Below are 15,773 nucleotides of genomic sequence, written 5' to 3'. Positions count from 1 at the left end.
ATTTGGCCGAAAATCGCGAAAATCCGATTCGGGGCTTCCTGGGCTGGCGGGGATCGCGGGCAGCCGGCGAGCGCTGCCTGGCCCCTGCCAGGCCTGCCCGGTCTGCCCGAATCTTTTTCTTTTTTCTTTTTTTTTTTTAAATGGCCGGCGGGTCACGGGCAGCCGGTCAACGCTGCCCGGCCCCTGCCCGGCCTGCCCGGGATTTGAATTTGAAATTTTTTTTATATGATACATATATATATATATATAATTTAATTTAAATTGGAAAAATGACGATTTTGACCCCTGGAGCCGATGGACCGAAATGGGGTGCTGACACTCCGCACAGTAGTGTCTTCGGTGGCCCTCCCGCCCACAGTATGAGCAGTAAAATCTGACTCCTGCATCATTAGGAAATATACTCCAGTCATGATTTGAGTTTCAAGACAATTTTCTTTATTTTCTATTTTTCATCCGGCAATGTCAATATCATTTGCTTCTATGCAGATGGATTTTATCTGTCGCTCTAAAGAAAGGACCAATCTGGACCCTGCATGGGATAAACCTCAACCACAATTAAACCGGGGTCCATAGACTTCTTACTAAGGCCAGTTTCTCAACAAATTGGCAGATTCTACTTTGTGCCAGTCTATTTTCCCCTCAATCTAGTTCTACATATATCATCTACTTGCACAAATTCATTTGGACTCGTAAAATAGCTCTATCAGTTCAATATCCAATCTGGTCTGCAAACAATTCTTTGATCAAAGCAACCAACTCAAGGTTGTACTGGCCTCCCTGCAGCTAATGAGGTCAAACCAGATTCCGATCAGCTAATAGGACCCCTTTTAAGACATCGGTAGCAGCAAAAATAATAACTATGAATCTTTTCCTTTGGATTGTAGGTGGAAATATAGATTGTCGTGTTTTGATAAGTATGTTCGATTACTGAAAATATGATAATAATGTAATATATGATTTATTTTATAGAATAAGACGTGGGCTCACTATTGTAATATCTTGTTGTAATATGAGAATTCCATGTGTTTCAAATGCAAAGTCTTTATTGATCATGACAGTAAAATTTTAACGCTTAGATAAAAATTTGGATTTTACAATATAAACTCTCCACTTACATACAATAAAACGCCCCCTAAGATTCTCGATTTTAACATACAAAATGGTCTGGACGTCGATCACGTAGAATGAAAAATGACAGCATGCGTGGTTGCGGACATGGCTAGCTGAATTGTGAAAATTAATAGATTGACATGTGTAAAAAGTAATTTTTTTTAAAGAAAACTAATTAGACTAAACAAAAAAGAAAAATAATGGAGTGGAGTAGAGTGCAACTGGGGCTATTGCATGTCTGCAACCACAAGCTCCACCCTCCCCCTAGAAGAGACCGCCGAAGATCTCTCTAGTCTCTGGTGACCTTGATCATAGGGTCAATGGTCGGCAGCGGCCCCCCTTACCAATCCACCTCTTTCCGACAGAGAAAGAGAAGGGGGAGGGGGCGGAGCAGTACTGGAGGGCTTCCCTATAGGCTTTGGCTCCTACCCTCCACAAGTATGGCCAGGCCTCCAAGTGAAGGTTGTAAAGAGTCTAGTGGTCTCTAGCAACCTCATATGTGGAGGGGAGGGGGCCAACGGCCTAATGCTAGCCAGGAGACACGCCGCCCCTCCTTCATTTTTTTTTTCTAGTTATTTTATGTTTAGGTTCTTATTTCTAAATAATGCTTGATAAGTGTGAAATTTTCATTAGTTTTTCACTATTTCCTTAGACACGTTACTTCCAAGTAGGCTTGTCGTTACAGTTCTGTTTACGCTATTGAATGTCGGACCATTTTATATAATGGGGGAAATTCTAACATGACTTAATGTCTTTTTTTAAAGATAATATGACTTAGTGTTGTGTTGATACATAAGTCAAGTGTTTAGTATTTCAATTCAAATTTTCAATACTTGTATTATTTGCGATGGACTACTGTACATAGTACTAAAACATTTGAATTGATATAAATACTTGAATATTAAAAGTACTAAATACTATACTAAAATACTAAATATTTAAGATGAAAATACTAAATGTATTATCGTAACTCATTGTTAGATTAGGCGGGTCCTGAAGGTTTATTAGTTTTCATTGTTTCCGTCAGACACTTCAGCCTCCAAGAAAGCTTGCCATCAAGGTTATTTGTGTTGTTGACTTCCACGCTATATTGTACGACGGAATCGAGAAACCATTTTGACAATAATTTATTGGAAGTTTAAAGTGGTGACCGTAAATATTCATGGATCATTTTGGCAGTTTATTCTTTGAAAATATTGGGTTCTTTTATTTCTTTTACTTTTTAAAAGATAAATTACACGTGTAATTTTTTCTTTGGTAGGCTGGGGTTGACATGATTATATTATTCTCATCTAGGATAAACGATTGACTACAATTTGAGTGGGGTTATTTCCACCTCCACTTTGGTTAATCCACCCCTTCTGCTGTCAATGATAACAAAATGTTCTCCATAGCAAATTAATTTACTCTATTAAATATGGATAAAGCCTTAAATCACTCGTTAATTTCCCGTTTGGAAATTTTTCTCACATTAGTTTACATAACCACTTACCATAATATTACTTAAAACAAATCTCACATTTCCATATAACAAGTGATAAGAAAATGATTTTACCCCTAAAGTCCCAAATTTTAATTTTTCTAGCATGGTATTATTCTATTAAATGGTTAAAAATCTTGATATAAAGAAATAATATCACATATTTATATTTACAAAAATAACTTTTCTACTCAAAAAGTACAAAAATAAATAGTGAAGACAATATTTAGCTCTTATGAAATAACATTGTTGCTTGTTGGCCAATGATTTCAAGGGAGATAACTTTTCAAATGCTTATTAGGAAAAGACAATATATTGTATGTTGTTCTTTTTTTTATCATTTACTCTTGTTTTCTTAAGGGGCGTGATATATCAAATCAATTTTTCATGTAATATAGCTAATATAATAAGTATGTATTATTAAAATTTGAAATTCATGGATTTAACTTTAATGATATTTTCACAACTTGGACAATTATCTATCTAAATGAAAAAATTAATGAATTATTTTGTTAAGTAACATTACTATATGTATACAACTATGTAAATTTATTTTTTCAAAACACACCAACTCAGTACTTGTATACATTTCTAGAAACAAATAGTCGGTAATGAAAATGAAAATCATTTTGTTTTGGTATGAAGATTTGGTTCGTCTTTAATTATTCTAGTATAAAATCTCTAAAAGAGTAATAGAATGCGAAGCAAATGGGATTTATATTTATAGAGTAAGCTTATGTTTTCTCTTATTTACTGCAAAAAGTTAAAAATACTTTTTTTCGGTGAACAAAAATATGTATATATATTTTTTGTAAATAATTTTAAGTTAAAATTTGAAAATAGAAATAAATTGCCTGCATTGATCAAGAAGGAAAGAGATGAGAATTTAGTGAGTAATTTAAGGGTTTTAGCCATATAAATTAGAGTAATTAATATGCTATAAGGGGTATTTTGGTAAGAAGAACAATAAATGGGGGATTAGTCAAAGAGGGGGTGGAAATAGCCCTAACATAGTATTTATTGTAATATACCTTTTCTGGTAGTTTTAGTAATTGTAAGCATAAGAAGAAAGACTAAATACTTGCTTGAAAAAAACTTTATTTTTTGAAACGATGATGTTTTATTTTACAAGAAAACTTGTCAATTAGAATAAAATAAAACTCTTATTAAATAACAAATTTTCTTATAAAATAGTAATAAACTTCTATTCTCTATTTTTAAAAGTACGCTTTTAAGGAGGCTCCTTATACTAGCAATACCCTTAACCAATTCCTCGTTTTTTTACATTGAATGCTGCCCAATTTTTATAGGAAGTACTAGGAATCTACTCATGGGGGTATATGTCGACCGGTTTCGACTATACTCATTACTTGTACATGTATCAGGAACAATCAACCTCCTCTGGACATCTGAGAATACTGGGAACCTATATAATATACAGTGATACTCTCTGTACAACTGAGAATTAGGAGCTCTCAGATTAGTATATGGTGCCTAGAAAGTTTACTGCAAAAGAATTGGACCTTGAGATTAGTACATGGAGCCCATTTATTGGACCTGGATGATAGATTCGAACTGGAACAGTTTTCAGAAGAATGTTGAGGAATACTAAGCAAACAAAACAAGTGCAGAGGACATCTCGATGCAGTGACCCTTGGCATTCTTGGCACTGTGTCTTCCCGAAATTTCCTCCAGTTCACTACGACCATTTCATATTTCATAAATTCACAAGAACCAAACTTATCGAAGTAAGATAAGTTAGGCACTACCGTGGGTGACTGTTTTACAATAAAGTTCCACTCCTCTTCCTTTGCAGTGTGAACAGAGAACCCGATCTGAATTGCTGATTGAAACCAACACAACATCCATTAGGGGCAACCCGATATATATGCCACAGGGAATTCACATATATGAGGATATTAAACTAATATGCAAGCAACGCTTTGCAACCGAGGCGAGCGAGTCGTTTCTTGACGAACTTCATTATGCCACTTTTGTAGGAAGGAGAACAGATAGAAATAGATCTTCCTGTGTGTCCCAGCGAAAAAGTTCCCTGCTAGCATCCTGCAGAATTGCCTCGGAAATTCTCAACAGTGGCTGCAGTATACATGGGATATCTTCATCAGAAGAAAGTCCAGAGGGGCCAAGCACAGTGCAAGATGGGCAACTTCACTTACCTTGCTGATTTGATTGTCAAGATAATGATCAACATCGATTGGGATATTATGCTCAAGGACATAGCTAGGATCCTCTGACCATTCATAAGCCTGCACATACATCGTCGATATATAATACGACAGCAACACCAATTGACGATACCAAAAAGAAATAAATAATAACAGAGATTCCCATCCACCTTGGCACCTTTAGCATCTTTAATGATAACATACGGTACCCGATCACCAATGTTCGGTGCAGTGGTAGGATCTCCCTGTTAACATGAGTAAAAGGAGAGTTATGGTGAAATATATGCCCCAGTGAATGACCAACGGTGTTAAGGCAACATAAGTTAAGCAACCAACTAAACCGGAGGCAAGCATTAGCTCCTACAATTTTCTTTCCAAAGCATAGATGCACATATCTATAGTTCCTCCCCTATCTTCCACCGTTTCACCATTTGATCCTAACACGCCCACAAAATTGAACATTAGATGCACTAGAAAACACTGGCTTGTTGCAAATCACAGCTGATTTAGTATATCGTAAATGATAAGCGAGGAAAAACAAGCCAACTAGCCATGTAACCTTGCGCATGCGTTTGGCGAGTTCAAGGTGGGCTGCCTTGACATCATAATCACCTCCTGACTTGGACGAACCCTGTCCAATTCCAAGTAAACTGGAGTATCTCAGGAGTGTCATAGAATGCAGTTTATCGAACCATCTGAAGGTCGCAGGTTGTATGATCTTCTCTCACCTTAGTAATAACAAGAAGAGATAGGTCAATTCGATTCATGTGAAGGTCTGAGACAATGGTGTCTTTGACGTATTCCTTTGCTCCATTAATATCTCGATTGATAAGTATTTTATGGAGGCACTCATTCACCAGGTTTTTCACCAGCAAGCAATTGTCTCTTCTGACGGTTTCGATGCCTATTCATCAGAAGTAAAAATCAGGATGATTCTCCCAAATATATTTGAGAAGGTCCATGCTTTGAAAGATCCAAGTATATTACCTTTGGTATCTATTTTATCAAAATTCTTGGGATTGGACCAATGAAGACCGGCGTATCTCTTCTTGCTAATCAGTAAATATGGATAATACAACTTGTCGAACTCCAGTCTTATAGGCTTAATGGAACAAACAAAAGTTTAGCAATAGAAAGCCAACGTCAAGGAATCATGAAAGTAACATAGCAGTACTGAATGTTTCATAACAGTAACCGTATCTCTGCAATATTTTTTCTCAAGCGGGATATCAAATATTTACCATGGTAGCTAGCAACCATCGTCAGTAACACAACCACGATCTTGAGGAAAGGATTGGACTCCTGCTGTTGATAATACCAAATAGTCCTCCTCTGAACCGGTTTGATGTGTATGATGCATTTAGGCACTTCGACACTCCCATTTGACTCTCTCATTCAACCCTGAAGCAAAACGGCTGATCATCATTCTTGTAATAAATCTCCATTAACGCTGATTATCCATATAAGCACTCGGACACTGTCCAGAAAGTACCTCCAGAACTTGTTGAAAACGGGATAAGTCGTTGGGGGCGCATTTCTGTAGGACAAAGAACGTAGAAATATGGCTTGAATCCATGGACATTGCAAGTATAAAGAAAGAAGCTCACTGAAGGAATATTTTCAACTTTTTATGTTCATGCCAAATATTCTAATGTGCCAACTGCAAACTATATGTAAACATATATGCTTCTAGCTAACTAACAGCTTGCTTGCAAATCGTTAAGGCCCAAAACTGGCTACTACAACCCACACGAGTCGACTTCTATCAATTTTGTTAATGCATGAAATTAATTTTATTGTCGAGAAATTAACTTTTACAAAAAGAAAGTACCATCTCAATATTTTCAACCAAAAACTAAGGTTATAGGGAAAAAAGGGTGACATATTGTTAAATGAACTGAAAAAAGATATTTCAAGGATGAAACTGAAAAGAAAAGTAAACATTGAGGACAGAAAAGATATTCCCTAAAGAGTTTATAACACACTCATCTTCTTTTGTGACCCCAAACATTGAGGACTGAGGGCATGTTTGGTTGACCGGAATTGCCAATCTCTTCCGGATCTATTCCGCGGGAAATAACATTTCCTACGTTTGTTTACATCTAGAATTGGAACGACAATTCCAATTTGGTCGCGCCATTTGAAAGGTTTGTACAAGTTCGTCCTTCCGTCCATGTTTTAATCTAGTTCCTCAATGGAAAAATGTTTGAAACATTTGTACAATTTTTTAAAAATTTTAAAAAAATTTGAACAAAAACGATGTCATTTTTGCCTCCTTTATGTCTAACGTGACTCTTAACAAGCCAAATGAACAGATAACATGCCAAGTTAGCATTTTCCATCAGGGACTAGATTAAAACATGGACAAAAGAATGAACTTGTACAAACATTTCAAATGGCGTGACCAAATTGTAAACTAAATATCTTTCAGGGACTAATTTGTCAAGCGAGGTATCTTTTGGGATCAAAAAGTGAATTTACTCACAAACAAAGCCTAAAATATTGTAATGGTTCTTAAATTTTGGACTGGCCATCAGTTTGGTCCTCAAAGAATTTTAACCCCAATAATATCATTCTTCAACTCCAATTTTATCTATCAAAATGGTAAACCATTAAATTTCTCAGATGTAAATTTTATGTCTATAAGAACAATTAACAAATTTTAACCCACCATTTTATTTATGTAATAATACAAATTTTTTTCGGTGTGAACTCTAGTATCCGGAAGCTCAATTGGGCATTGACTAATCCAGTCGAGCTGGCTCGACCCACTTAAGGGTAAAACTCTCATAGCATGGATTTTCTCTTTATTCTTAAACAGAACAAACGCCAAGCTGCTTGAACCAACCACGTAAGCATCCATACAAAATTTTATCTCTTGTTTTATACAAACGCCTCTTTATAATTCTTTGTTACTCATATTATCGGTATGCGTATACTGTGAGTACTCCAGTAAATATATGAGTCCATATGCATATAAATATTTCATCTGAGTTAGCAAATTCTTGAATCTCTCTTGATCTTCTTACCACCTTTCGTCGTTTTCTTCTTTTTGTTACACTATGGTCCCTCTAATTTAAATTAAATCAAAGAAAAAAAGTGTCACCCTTCACCTGATAGATGAATTTCTTAACCAAATTATGCAAACGAAACTCTCGAAACTCTTCTTTACTACATATGAAAGCACCCGCTTTATTTTTATGTTTCCTACAATTTTATATGTGGTTTCATATTAACTGTCCCATATATATTCTACCTTATTTCTCCATTGTTAGTTACAATTTTAGAATTATATGAATAAACTACGGGTTTTTCTATCCTATGCCTAAGCAATAATTACTTATCATACTTAATTAAGTTTATCATTTAAAAACATTTCCAAATCTTTCAATGCCTATAAAGTACTCCTTATTACAATTTTGGCAATGATCCAAACTAGTTAATTTTTTCTAATTAATTCTACTTTATGGAAAAAAAAATTCTTTCTTAATTATTAAATCTAATAGATATAATTTTAGAGATAAATAAACTTTAAAATCTTATCTAAAACCCGAACATTTTAATCTTGAAACACTAATTCTAAAACCTTTACTTAGAAACTAAAATCCTAGAACCTTAAACCCCAAATTCCTGAAAACTAAAATCCTAAAAATCTAAAACATAAAACCCTTAACTGTAAACCATAGAAAAGAACCTGAAATCCCTAAAATTTTAGGTTTATATATATGGTTTCAAATTTTTCCAGTTTAGGATCTGAAATTTCAAAGTAATTTTTGTTTTTAAGGAAACTTCTTGGATTTGTTTTTTCATATTATGTATGTCCATAATATTTGCTATTGTATTCAGTAAAGAATTGATTAGAATTAACTTTTTCCAAGATCAAAGAAAGGGGTGAATTAGGCATTGGAAAAGTCAAATATGATTTAATAATCGTAATGCTTTTAAAAGATACAATTAATATTTTTTATAGTCAAATAAAAATGACGAGTAGCAAGTATAAATATACTAAAGTTGAATAATAAAAGCTACACTATATATCAAATTTGGACAATTCTTGTGTTTAGTGGCTCAACATATGAAATGTTTTCATACTTGGATAATAAAGTTTCGTATAAGTACGAAATATTATTCTTCAGATCAGTGGACTGTATGTGCAAAGCATCAGTCGACTGCATGTATCAACATCAGTCGATTTATTCAGAGAAAAATGTTTCGTACTTGTACGAAATGTTATTTTCCAAGTACAAAAATATTTCGTACGGTAGCATCGGTTGTACCCAAGAATTTGCCATTAGAATTCCGTGTTTTTGCAGTTATTATTATATATTTTCGGGATATGCATATTGTGTAGCAAATGCGATTACCTGTTGCACGTGATTGTTTTACTGGTGAGGCAGGGGAGCTGGTGAGGGCGAGCAAAGGGGTGAACCCAATGCTTTCTTGCCATAGGGTGCGAGTGGATCGTGGCGACCTTGGGTCCAACTGGATGCATGGTGGAGCACCGGAGACAGATCGTACCTGTTCCCGCGATAGGGCTAGGGAAAAACCAGACCGAAAGACGGTCATTTTATCTCTCGAGGGCTACTGGAAAGTGGATTCGTAGTGGTGGATCCGGAATGATCACATCACGGCATGATTAATGCAATTTACAATCTTGATTATCTTTGAAACTTTTGGATCGCAGTTCCGAGACGTAATATGTTGCGGAAGATTCTGCATCTGTCTTCATCTTGAAAACGACTGATTTAATATCACTGATTTAATGTTTGAAAATGACTTCTTGGGCAATTGTCTTTATATTAATTGAAAATGACTTCTTAGGCAATTGTCTTTATATTAATTGAAAATGACTTCTTAGGCAATTGTCTTTATATTAATTATCATTAATTTTTTTGGATGAATTATTGAGCTGATCAGTTCCAGGCAATCAGGTAAAAAATTTTAAGTAATTCATAAAAATAAAAATAAAATTGTGATGGCTAGTTAATTGCTTCCATATATCTTCGGCTTACAGGTAATAACTTCCCTACCATATATGCTTTGGATCAAATCCCGATAATTATTAAGACTAAGATCCAACAAATCCTAATAATCTTCAGCTCTAGCTGAGCATTGTATTTCATTGTCACTTCAGCCTAATAGTCACTTAATGGATGCTATACACTTATAAAAGGATCATATTTCATTCTGACGTTATCAGCGTTCAACAGACAATTTTTCTTTCCTTTTTTTGATTGACAATATTATAACCTCTCATTCGGTTCATGTGATCTGACATGGAACGTCTAAACCAGGCCATACATTATATGGTCCCATTACTCGTGCCACGAGTGCTTCCATTTAATTTTCTTTAGGCCTTCTAGATCAGATATTCATTATCAACCATGTGGAAGATGTGAGCCAACTAAGTTAAGCTTGTGAAATTCATTTAGTGGAATGAACACAACACCAACTATTGAAGCTCAATAGAGTAACCTCCATTACGCCCTTCTTACTTGTTCCCAGTATATAAATTTATGTGGCATATATCATACATCTCAGTTTTTCCTGGTAAAACATCTGATAATCGAGGAAACAGGCCGCAAAAGCGCAACCACCAAAAGAGCTCAAGCAATAAAGAAAATATATCAAAGAGTTTTACCTCTGTGTTTGATGACCGGGGAGCAGCAGAACGTAGAGGCTTGAGCTTCTGAGACGACCTCAGCGCAGACTTGAAGAAAACTTGAGACGAATAAAGTTGGTCCATATATTTTTCGGCATCAAATGGATATTAAGGTAAATAACTTCCTAGGCCACTACCCATGCATTGATTATGACTGATTTCAAGTCCTTTGATTATTAAGGACTTATAAAAAAATATGTTACCTATAAATTAATGACACTAATCTGACTACTCCTTGATTCTCTCATCAGCACATGCCTCCACCCATTATTCTTATATTTGAAATGACTTCAATGGTTACATGTTCTGTTTATATTAAATGTGCAGTTAAGCTCTGTAGGAGGAGGACACAGTTTCCTGCTAGTAGACATATAACTCGAGAGATGGAGCACGAAGGCAATAAGACTGGAGAATTCGAGATAAATGAGAAGAAGAAGAAGAACGAGAAGAAGACCGGTTCTCTGAGATCGCTCTTTATGCACGCCGATGGGGTGGACAAGTGCCTCATGACTGTCGGACTCATTGGGGCCGTTGCCGATGGGTTCGCAACACCAGCGGTGTTTTTCGTAACCAGCCATCTCATGAATGATATTGGCACTTTGTCGACTTCAGATTTAAAATTGTTCCGCGACAAAATCAATAAGGTCAGTCTCTAGTACAGTAGGGCTTCATACACATCCGCTTTTCATCTTTTTTTTCCTCCATCAACAGAAAAGAAAGTTACACGGTTTTCGGATTGTCACAGAATTCGCTCATTCTGCTCTGGGTAGCATCTGCATTGCTGCTTCTAACATTTCTTGGTGGGTGAAGTTTCGATTAATTTGTTATTTAGAGTACTATTTTCTTCTTCCCCGCGGAATGAAGGCATCATAACTTTTCTTTGATTAACATGGTGAATTAGAGGGCTATTGCTGGACAAGAACAGCAGAGAGACAGGCAGCCCGGATGAGAGTAAGGTACTTGCAAGCAATGCTGAGGCAGGACGTGAGCTACTTCGACTTGCATGCGACCAGCACGTCTGAGGCCATCACGAGCGTGTCCAGTGACAGTCTCGTGATTCAAGACGTCTTCGGTGAAAAGGTTCTGTAACAAATTAAACACATGTTCGTCTTTTCTCTCAACCAGCAATCAACATCCTTAGTAATTTTCTCACAAGATTTGATCTGTTCAATTAGGTCCCAAACTTCTTGATGAATGTGTCCCTCTTCATCGGATCATACATAGCAGCTTTTGCCCTCCTATGGAGACTAGCAATAGTCGGGCTTCCATTTGTTCCGTTGCTTATAATCCCAGGAATGGTATATAGCCGTACACTGATGGGAATAGCAAGAAAGATTCGGAAGGAGTATGATGTGGCTAGTACCATAGCTGAGCAGGCTGTATCTTCGATCCGAACAGTTTATGCTTTTGTTGGTGAGACCAAGACCATGACCGAGTTCTCCATAGCCCTTCAAGGGTCGGTAAAATTGGGCCTGAAACAAGGCTTAGCAAAAGGACTGGTGGTTGGAAGCAATAGCATCACTTTCGCGATATGGGCTTTCATGGCTTATTATGGAAGTAGAATGGTCATGTACCACGGAGCTAAAGGAGGGACGGTTTATGCTGCGGGGACTTCCATTACATTTGGTGGAGTGTAATAACATATCCCTCAACCTTCACTGGTTCTATCTGTCATATCAAATTATAGATGTATTGCAAGGTCTATAGCTTTCAAAAGTCAACTTGAATTACATGTACTGGTAATTTTTTGGGCAGGGCATTAAGATCAGCTCTGTCGAATCTCAAAGACTTCTCTGAGGCATGTATTGCGGGAGAACGGATTCTTGAGATGACAGAGAGAGTTCCCACGATCGATCCCAGCAACGAGGAGGGAGAGATCCTCCACAACGTCACTGGTAAAGTTGAGTTCAATCAAGTCAAGTTTTCATATCCTTCTCGACGCGAGAGTACCATCTTTAAAGACTTTTGCCTTACGATTCCTGCGGGGAAAAAGGTGGCCTTGGTTGGTGGCAGTGGCTCGGGGAAGTCCACTGTGGTTTCCCTCTTGCTGAGATTCTACGACCCGCTTGGAGGAGAGATCCTTCTAGATAGAGTTCCAATCAATACGCTACAGATCAAGTGGCTGCGCTCACAAATGGGCTTAGTGAGTCAAGAGCCGACCCTCTTCGCAACTTCCATCAAGGAGAATATACTTTTTGGGAAAGAAGATGCGACGATCCAAGAAGTTATGGAAGCTGCAAGGGCTTCTAACGCTCACGACTTCATAAGCCAGTTGCCTCAGGGCTATGATACTGAGGTCAGTTCACAAAATTGTCTTCTCTATTTACAACTGCGACAAAAAAAAAATGAATGAATGAATGAAAAGTTTACTATTGACTATTATTTGTAAAGTTTACCATTGATAATTCTCTACCCTGTAAACTTTTATGTAAATGAATGAAAACTTATATTTTTAGATATCACATCATAGGTGGGTGAGCGAGGCGTTCAAATATCGGGAGGGCAAAAGCAGAGAATAGCCATAGCACGAGCAATTATAAAATCTCCTCGAATCCTTCTTTTAGATGAGGCCACAAGCGCATTAGACTCAGAATCAGAGCAAGTGGTCCAGGAGGCACTAGACAAGGCTTCAATCGGCTGCACTACACTCGTCATAGCCCATAGACTCTCCACCATTCGGAACGCTGATCTTATCGCAGTAGTCCAAAGTGGTCAGGTGGTCGAGGTTGGGCCCCATAAAGAGCTAATCCAAAATCCCAATGGTAATTACACTGCATTGATTAACCTCCAAGAAATGGAAAAAGAAGAAACTATTGATAAAAATAAGTCAGTGGCAATAACCTATAATTCATCTTCTATACTCCCCGTGGATCATCTGAACAGTACAAGTAGCTCGACCAGATCAATTAGAGCAGCTCAATCTTCTCTAACGCCTGAAGATAGCTTCGAGGATAAGAAGTTTCCAGTTCCGTCCTTCAGAAGAATAATAGCCTTAAATATACCAGAGTGGAAGCAAGCAACTTTAGGGTGTTTCAGTGCCATTCTGTTCGGTGGGGTTCAACCCGTTTGTTCCTTCACAATAGGGTCAATGATCTCGGTTTATTTCCTGTCGGATCACGATCAAATGAAGGAGAAGATAAGAATTTACTGCTTGTGTTTCCTCGGGTTAGCAATCTTCTCATTTTTTATCAGCATTAGTCAGCACTACAACTTTGCATACATGGGAGAACACTTGACAAAGAGGATCCGAGAGAGGATGCTCTCAAAGATCCTTACATTTGAAGTCGGATGGTTTGATCAGGAAGAGAACTCAAGTGGCGCTGTATGCTCAAGACTCGCAAAAGATGCAGCAGTGGTGTGTCCTCTAACTCTCCACTAATAACGTTAGCAAACTTTATATTCATGGTATTGGGCTCCGGGTTCGCATCCGGATGCTGAACTTCAAGCCTAACCGGTTGTCCCCTCACATGAGGCACGATAGTACTGTATTGTTACTGTGGTTTATTCAGTTGTGAAAGTAACATTGAAATTGTTGCAAACAATGCTAATATATTCCACTTGACGCAGGTGAGATCTTTAGTGGGCGACCGTATGGCTCTACTTGTACAAACCTGCTCAGCCATAACCATTGCCTTCACCATGGGTCTAATCATTGCTTGGAAGCTAGCTATTGTGATGATTGCAGCCCAGCCACTCATAATCGTGTGTTTCTACGGTCAGAAAGTCTTACTGCAGAAATTGATCCGGAAAGCCCTCAAGGCCCAAGATGAGAGCAGCAAGCTGGTTGCAGAGGCAGTATCAAATCATCGAACTATCACCGCCTTCTCATCCCAAGATCGGATCCTCAGTATCTTCGACAAGGCACAAGAAGGCCCAAGAAGAGAGAGCATCAGGCAGTCCTGGTACGCTGGGTTGGGCCTTGGCACCGCCCAATTCTTCATAAGATGCATGTGGACTTTCAACTTGTGGTATGGTGCCAAGTTGATCTCACAAGGGTACATTGCACCAAAGGAACTCTTTGAGACCTTCATGATATTGATAAGAACGGGCAACGTTATTGCCGATGCTGGGAGCATGACTTCAGACATTGCTAGGGGCTCGGAAACTGTTGCAACGGTCTTCGCTATATTAGACAGGCAAACAAGGATTGAGCCCAATGATCTAGAGGGTTATCAGCCCGAAAACATCAGGGGGGAAATAGAATTCTGCAAAGTAGATTTTGCCTACCCTGCAAGGCCTAGTGTACTCATCCTGAAAGATTTCTCCTTCAAGATTGAAGACGGAAAATCGACTGCACTGGTGGGGCAGAGCGGGTCTGGGAAGTCGACTCTCATAGGACTGATGGAGAGGTTCTATGATCCATCCAAAGGCATAGTAAAACTCGACAACCGAGATATACAATCATATCATCTTAGGTCTCTGAGAAAATATATTGCACTGGTTAGCCAGGAGCCAACCTTGTTCGCTGGTACTATAAGGGAAAACATTGCATACGGCATGTCTGATAACATAACTGAGACTGAAATTATAGAGGCAGCAAAGGCAGCATATGCCCACGAATATATCGTTGCACTTAAGGACGGGTATGATACATGGTGCGGGGATAGAGGAGTCCAGCTTTCAGGAGGTCAAAAGCAGCGGGTGGCCATTGCAAGGGCTATATTAAAGAACCCGAGCTTATTGCTGCTGGATGAGGCAACAAGCGCCCTCGACAGCCAGTCAGAAAGGATTGTGCAGAATGCACTAGAGCGGCTGATGAAGGGGAGGACGAGCGTGGTGGTGGCACACAGACTCAGCACAATATACAACTGTGATCTAATTGCAGTGCTCGATAAGGGGAACGTAGTCGAGAAAGGGTGCCACTCCTCATTGTTAGCGAAAGGCCCAACGGGTGCGTACTACTCGCTCGTGAACCTCCAGAACGCGCATAATTCGGGGCACAAACTCAAATAATTTCTCGTTGTTTACACTGGTCTAGCTGGCGTCTAGGGCGTTAAATAGGAATGATGTGAACAACCTGTAAATATATCTCTCCCTTTCAAATACAATGGGCCGCGCATATGATTTATTACCAGAAGTGTGACTATAGACCTGCTTTGTCATACCTAAAACTAGTTTTCCACTTGTGCGTTGCACGTGATAGAACATGATCCTTTTATTTCACCAATTAAAAAAGAGATTGTGCATAAAAAAATTTTAAAAAAAATTCAACCATGATAGGATGAATTTTTATCTTCAATATTCTTATGATTCATATGGAGTTACTCACAGCTTATGTTTACCACGTACATATCTTCGAAGAAACCAAAAATTCTATAAAAGTTTATGTGTGAAA

General features: G+C 37.9%; 1 protein-coding gene and 1 long non-coding RNA gene across 3 annotated transcripts; one reads left to right on the top strand and one right to left on the bottom strand.

Annotated features, from left to right (window-relative positions):
• Nucleotides 1-6,027: 6,027 nt before the first annotated feature.
• LOC116211915 lies at nt 6,028-9,284 on the bottom strand. Its single transcript, XR_004157777.1, has 3 exons — nt 9,141-9,284; nt 6,269-6,313; nt 6,028-6,177 (listed from the first exon to the last, which is right to left on the bottom strand). It is a non-coding gene; the product is annotated as an uncharacterized LOC116211915 (long non-coding RNA).
• Nucleotides 9,285-10,247: 963 nt separating this feature from the next.
• On the top strand, nt 10,248-15,515 carry LOC116211914 (ABC transporter B family member 15-like). Of its 2 annotated transcripts, XM_031546456.1 has the most exons (8): nt 10,248-10,551; nt 10,766-11,082; nt 11,184-11,238; nt 11,340-11,518; nt 11,614-12,071; nt 12,194-12,734; nt 12,909-13,793; nt 14,006-15,515. In XM_031546456.1, exons 2-8 carry the CDS (start codon nt 10,822-10,824, stop codon nt 15,389-15,391), a joined length of 3,765 nt encoding a protein of 1,254 aa, XP_031402316.1. In that variant the 5' UTR covers nt 10,248-10,551; nt 10,766-10,821; the 3' UTR covers nt 15,392-15,515. The 2 variants fall into 2 exon arrangements, with proteins under 2 accessions (XP_031402316.1, XP_031402315.1); XM_031546455.1 differs by lacking the exon at nt 10,248-10,551 and having other exon boundaries at nt 10,660-11,082.
• Nucleotides 15,516-15,773: the final 258 nt, after the last annotated feature.

This window comes from Punica granatum, chromosome 6, assembly GCF_007655135.1.
Source record: "Punica granatum isolate Tunisia-2019 chromosome 6, ASM765513v2, whole genome shotgun sequence".
NCBI lineage: Eukaryota > Viridiplantae > Streptophyta > Magnoliopsida > Myrtales > Lythraceae > Punica > Punica granatum.
Note: the sequence above shows the minus strand (reverse complement) of the source record. Positions and strands in the feature narration are given on the sequence as shown.

What these genes read in the sequence shown, in the direction of transcription:
- LOC116211914 (XM_031546455.1), top strand. Translation starts at nt 10,693, where the DNA reads ATGCCTCCACCCATTATTCTTATATTTGAAATGACTTCAATGGTTACA. An exon ending in CTCAGGGCTATGATACTGAG is followed by an intron (nt 12,735 to 12,908) that starts GTCAGTTCACAA and finishes ATCACATCATAG; the next exon opens with GTGGGTGAGCGAGGCGTTCA. An exon ending in TCGCAAAAGATGCAGCAGTG is followed by an intron (nt 13,794 to 14,005) that starts GTGTGTCCTCTA and finishes CACTTGACGCAG; the next exon opens with GTGAGATCTTTAGTGGGCGA.